This window comes from Lepus europaeus, chromosome 8 (assembly GCF_033115175.1).
Source record: "Lepus europaeus isolate LE1 chromosome 8, mLepTim1.pri, whole genome shotgun sequence".
In the NCBI taxonomy this organism is placed as follows: Eukaryota; Metazoa; Chordata; class Mammalia; order Lagomorpha; family Leporidae; genus Lepus; species Lepus europaeus.
In genome coordinates this window covers 69,424,167-69,430,250 of record NC_084834.1, presented here as the reverse complement: position 1 = coordinate 69,430,250, position 6,084 = coordinate 69,424,167, and the positions used below count along the sequence as shown (strand labels likewise).

The window sequence follows — 6,084 nt, the reverse complement described above, 5'->3', positions numbered from 1 at the left end:
CTGTGGCCCGGGAGTGCAGCGGAGGATGGCCCAGGTCCTTGGGCCCTGCACCCACATGGGAGACCAGGAGAAGCACCTGGCTCCTGCCTTCGGATCAGCGCAGCGCACCGGCCACAGTGGCCATTGGAGGGTGAACCAATGGAAAAGGAAGATCTTTCTCTCTGTCTCTCTCTCACTGCCCACTCTGCCTTTAAAAAAAAAAAAAAAGTCCATTTTGGCACTGAAAATTTTTGAAATTTGTTTTTTTTCATAAGACATTTTCCTTGAACTTTTTGAAGCCCCCTCAAATGCATGGATTTCAAGCATTTTTGCAACAAAATGAACAGACTTTTTAACTCAATTTTCCCTTTTGTTTAAAAATTTATTTATTTATTTGAAAGGTAAAGTTACAGAGAGAGGGAGAGACAGAGAGAGATCATCCCTTTGCTGGTTCATTCCCAAAATAGCTGTAAAAGCCAGAGCTGGGCCAAGTGAAAGCCAGGAGCTTCTTCTGAGTCTTCCACATGGGTGGCAGGGGCTCAAGGACTTGGGCCATTTCCACTGCTATTCAAGGCGCATTAGCAGGGACCTGGATCAGAAGTGGAGCCGTTGGTACATGAACTGACACCCATATGGAGTGCCGGCATCACAAGCGATTGCTTAACCCCTTACACCACAGTGCAGGCCCCTAATACAATTTCCCATGGACTTTTTGAAGTACTCTTATATGTTGAAACCTAATATGAGGATATTTAGAGGCTGGCTTTTGGGAGGTGCTTATGTCACAAGGCAGACCCTCATGAGTGGGATGAGTGCCCTTCCAGAAGAAACTTCAGTGAGCTCACGTGCCCCTTCCACAAGGTGAGGATACAATGGGAAAGGGTGATCTACCAGTAGGAATCAGCAGAAAGACCCTGAGCTGGCCAGTTCCTTGATCTCAGACTTCTCAGTCCAGAACCATGAGAAAGGAGCGTCCACTGCTTATACAGCCCCTCAGTTCACGGTATTTTGTTAGAGCAGCCCGAGTGGACTGAAACGGGTGGTTATTCTTTCTTTCCTAAGAAAATCAGAGATCTGAAAACACACCATACTCAGGCGTCATGTAACACACACAGCCACCTCATCTTTATAAAAATATACGGTGACAGGCCGGCGCCGTGGCTTAACAGGCTAATCCTCCGCCTGCCGCGCCGGCACCCCAGGTTCTAGTCCAGGTCAGGGCGCCGGATTCTGTCCCGGTTGTCCCTCTTCCAGGCCAGCTCTCTGCTATGGCCCAGCAGTGCAGTGGAGGATGGCCCACGTCCTTGGGCCCTGCACCCCATGGGAGACCAGGAGAAGCACCTGGCTCCTGCCATCGGATCAGAGCGGTGCGCTGGCCGCAGCGCGCTACCGTGGCGGCCATTGGAGGGTGAACCAACGGCAAAAGGAAGACCTTTCTCTCTGTCTCTCTCTCACTGTCCACTCTGCCTGTCAAAAATTTTAAAAATATATATATATATATGGTAACAATACTGTAATGGGACCATGTTCGACCTTGTGTTAGATATAAATTGTGAATAAGGACTGAAAATTAAGATCCAAGTAACGCACCATCCTTCCAAGCTACCCTTCTAGCTTCACCTCTATGCCTAGTTTCCTCACGCCTTCTCATACTGCATTTTTCTCTCCTGTTCCTCTCTCTGCTGCTCCCTCCGTCTAGATCCTCTCCGTAAATTTACTCTTCAAGTTACTCAGTTTCTCTGTGTAATCTCCCCCTTCCCACTTCTATTCCCATTTTTGCACTCGGTACAGCAGTGTAGCCGGTCATGGACTTGGATCATTTGAATGTAACACTGTCCCTACCGTCAGGAGTGACTTCCCAAGCTCAGCCACAGCGCTTCTCCTGTATTTTTACAAAATTAGCTACGAGAACAATGCAAAGGGAAGCTGCATACAGGATTCACCGTCAGTTTGAGAGAGGCTGCGCTCCCCAGCTGCACCTGACGCCCGCCACCCGCCGCAGCGCTAAGACACAAGCGCTGCACTTACTGACACGTGACGGGGGCGGAACACCACCGCCAGAGCCCGCCCACGTGGGCGGGGCGCGCCGCCAGTCCCCCGCCCCGACGTCCAGTGACGTCCCGGGGGCGCGCGGGCTGCGGCGCGGCCTGCGTCTCCGCCCCCAGAAGTCGCCTGCACGGCCGCTGCAGCCCGAGCCGCTCCTCTGGTCGCCGTCGCACCATGGCGTTCGTAACCAGGCAGTTTGTGCGCTCCGTGTCCTCCTCGTCCACCGCCTCGGCCGCGGCGAAGAAGATCATCGTCAAGCACGTGACGGTCCTCGGCGGCGGGCTGATGGGCGCCGGCATCGCCCAGGTGAGCCTCCCCGCTCGCGCTGCTGCCCACCTGAGGCGCAAGCGCTGGCTCCCACCCCGGGGCCGCCGCGTGCTGGCCGCGGAAGGTGCTTGCCCGCCCCGACCGGCCCCGACCGGCCCCCACCGGCCCCGCCCGGGTGGTGGGAATTCTGCGCGTCTGGGCCTGTGAGGGCGGGCGCGGTAGTCTCCATTCCCTGCAAGTTCAGAGTCCTTGGGCGGAGCGAGCCTCTGGTCCCTGTCCAGGTCCCCAGGGCTCGAGGAACGTTCCGGGGCGAGGGTTGACGGAGGCGCCTCGGAACCGGGCCGTGCAAGAGAAGACCGCATTTTCTGTGCACGACGCCGAGGCGTGACGCCTGTGCTCGCCTCTCGGCCCCTACAGTAATTCGCTTACAGAGACCTGGACTGGAACCAGTTTTACATGTAGTTATTATTTGGTTTAAATTCTGCGGTCTTTGTCCGAACGATCTCCACGCTCTATAAAATAACTATAGTCATTACCTTTGCAGGACTTTATATAAAATCATCCTGTTGGAGCTTGCAGAGCCCCTGGGCTGTCTTTGGCAGCGCTAGGCAGCTTTGACTTTTGACCTGGTGCCTTCTGTGCAGAGATCTGCGCGCAGCTATGGTGCTGGGCAGAGTGGGAGGGGAGACGTCTCTAAACTCTGCCCTGTTCCAGCTGAGCTGCAGTCCAGGGTGGGTTGTGCAACGGATCACCTGGTTACTGTAATGCTTGTAGTTTATTTGAATGGTTACATTCCAGCTCACGATGGAGAGCTGTGATTGTTCACGTCCTATCAGATTATATTTGTTAGCGTTTCAGTCCTTTGCAAATTAGATGTTGGTGAGGTAGTGAGGGCCAGGGGAAGAGTACTCAAGTGCAACAGCTGCAGTCATTTAAAAAAAGTTAATTTTCAGTGTATGTTTCCAACCAAGTCCACATTTCAATGCATACTTTTTAAAAGAAAATTTTCACTATTTTTATATATCTTAATTTCTCCTCCCTGAATATGTTTGGTACCATGTTAATTTGTTTGCATTTTTTCTTCTAAAATCTGCTTTTCTTTTCTTTCTTTCTTTTTTTTTTTTTTTTTTTTGACAGGCAGAGTGGACAGTGAGAGAGACAGAGAGAAAGGTCTTCCTTTGCCGTTGGTTCACCCTCCAATGGCCGCTGCGGCCGGTGCGCTGCGGCCGGTGCACTATGCCGATCCGAAGGCAGGAGCCAGGTGCTTCTCCTGGTCTCCCATGCGGGTGCAGGGCCCAAGGACTTGGGCCATCCTCCACTGCACTCCCGGACCACAGCAGAGAGCTGGAATGGAAGAGGGGCAACTGGGACAGAATCTGGCGCCCCGACCGGGACTAGAACCCGGTGTGCCGGCGCCACAAGGCGGAGGATTAGCCTAGTGAGCTGCGGTGCCGGCCTTTTTTTTTTTTTTTTTTTTTTTTTTTGACAAGCAGAGTTAGACAGTGAGAGAGAGAGAGAGAGAGACAGAGAGAAGGGTCTTCCTTTTCCGTTGGTTCACCCCTGAAATGGCTGCTACAGCCGGCGCTGCGCCGATCCGAAGCCAGGAGCAAGGTGTTTCCTCCTGGTCTCCCATGTGGGTGCAGGGCCCAAGGACCTGGGCCATCCTCCACTGCCTTCTCAGGCCACAGCAGAGTTGGACCAGAAGAGGAGCAACCGGGACAGAATCCGGTGCCCCAACCGGGACTAGAACCTGGGGTGCTGGCGCCCCAGGCGGAGGATTAGCTAAGTGAGCCGCGGCGCCCGCCTAAAATCTGTTTTTCTATAATGTTTTATCCCCCTGACTCTACACTCTCCTTTTCTGAGACTGTTTTTGTTCATACATTGCCCTTTTGATTGTGTGGATGCCTTGGCTGGGGGTCATGGTACCTCTATAATCTGTGTTATACATGGCATGTGGAGACTAGGTCTCTTTAACCTAAAAGTTCCACACACTATATTCAAGAAAAAATTTAGTTTGAGTGCATTTCTACTTCCATTCTCTCCCAAGATCCCTAGAGTGATATTTGTTGTGGAGCAGGAATAAAACAATGTATTTCTTTTAAAACATTTAAACAACATCTGAGTAACAAAATATTGAGGCCTTAGGCCTCCAGTAACCACGTGGGAAGTGGGTCCGGAGGCTGTTTGGGATGTTGTGCTTGCAGTTTGCTGTGAAGAGGGGTAGCAACTTAAGTAGGAAGCACCGCCTCATCTTTTGCACACACTCAGTTTGCTCAGGCCCTGGAATGCTGTGCCCTTCCTGACCAATGAAAGATATTGTGATGCATTAGAAGGTGCAGAGGCGGCCAGCGACGTGGCTCACTTGGTTAATCCTCCGCCTGCAGCGCCAACATCCCATATGGGCACCGGGTTCTAGACCTAGTTGCTCCTCTTTCAGTCCAGCTCTCTGCTGTGGCCCGGAAAGGCAGTGGAGGATGGCCCAAGTGCTTGGGCCCCTAAACCCGCATGGGAGACCGGGAGGAGGAACCTGGCTCCGGGCTTCGGATTGGCGCAGCTCCGGCCGTGGCGGCCATTTAGGGGGTGAACCAGCGGAGGGAAGACCTTCCTCTCTGTCTCTCTCTCTGTCTAACTCTATCTGTCAAATAGATAGATAGATAGATAGATAGACAGACAGACAGTGCAGAGGCAGCACCTGAAATGTGGGTATGGTGTGGGAGCTTCTCCTGAGGAGGGATGACTGACTGTGATGCGGGACACAGACTGGTGATCTGAGGCCTGGAATAGTTGGACCGTGGAGTGCCCTTGGAAACTTAAGGGGAAAAATGAAAGCTCTTCCCCCTACAGATTGGAAACACAGTGGAAGTGTCATTCCAGAAAGTGATGAAGACCAGGAGTCTGCGCGGCGGGCAGTCTTGGGGTGCCGCCTTTCACATGATGAGGTTTAAGTGAGCCTCCTGACATTAGGCGGTGTTTCTGGTCTTGTGTAGGGAAACTCAGCTTTCCCGCAGAGCAGCCCTCGTGTGCATTGTTTTCAGACGTGCCACTGCTCTGCTTCTGCACCCTTCCCCACAACATGCAGTTCTCGGCAGGATTGCCTCATTCTTTTTGCTCTTTGACCAACAGTTCTTGGCACAGAGTGGATGTGTTCTGTGTCCTGGGTGTCCCTGACTAATTAGTTGCTATGTCTTGAAGACAGACGGGCTCCAGTTGGGTAAGTGAAGGAGGCTGGCCTGCATGCTGGCTGTGTCCCATGTGGGCCGCGTTAGACCTGGAAAGTTACTGTACCACTGCGCCTCGGTTTTCCCCTCTGAAGTAAGACGGAGACTAGGACTGGCCTCATCGGAATATGGAGAGGACTGACAGAATCAGTGCATGCCAACTCTTAGCACAGCGTCTGGCACGTAACAAGAGCTCACAGAGTGTTGGCTGCTTTTATGATTATTGTATTCACTGCACTCATCCTGTCCTCTTGTCCTTTTCTTCTCGTATCCACCCCATTCCTGATCCTTGCTGCTGAGGTGGCTGGTAACGTTTGGAAGAGAATAATGATCATGGTTCTCTTTCATCTTAGTCTAGCTGATAGCACTGTTGCTCAGGAAACTCTGCAAAGAGGGAGGACACTTCCCATGCAAGTGTGAACACATGAGCCTGTAGGTCGTGCTCCTAAGTCACGTTCAGCTTCATTCTCCTAAACTCTGAAGTAGTTTTCATTTTTTTTTTTTTAAGATTTTATTCATTTATTTGAGAGGTAGAATTACAGACAGTGAGAGGGAGACAGAGAGAAGGGTCTTC

The 6,084-nt window shown here is 52.0% G+C and overlaps 1 protein-coding gene across 1 annotated transcript in view; it reads left to right on the top strand.

Annotated features, from left to right (window-relative positions):
- The first annotated feature begins 2,115 nt into the window (after positions 1–2,115).
- HADH (hydroxyacyl-CoA dehydrogenase) overlaps positions 2,116–6,084 on the top strand; it is a 54,737-nt gene continuing 50,768 nt past the window's right edge. Inside the window, exon 1 of the mRNA XM_062199763.1 lies at positions 2,116–2,331. Within this exon, the coding sequence (XP_062055747.1) occupies positions 2,200–2,331 (132 nt within the window). The 5' untranslated portion in view covers positions 2,116–2,199. The remainder of the gene's footprint in view (positions 2,332–6,084) is intronic.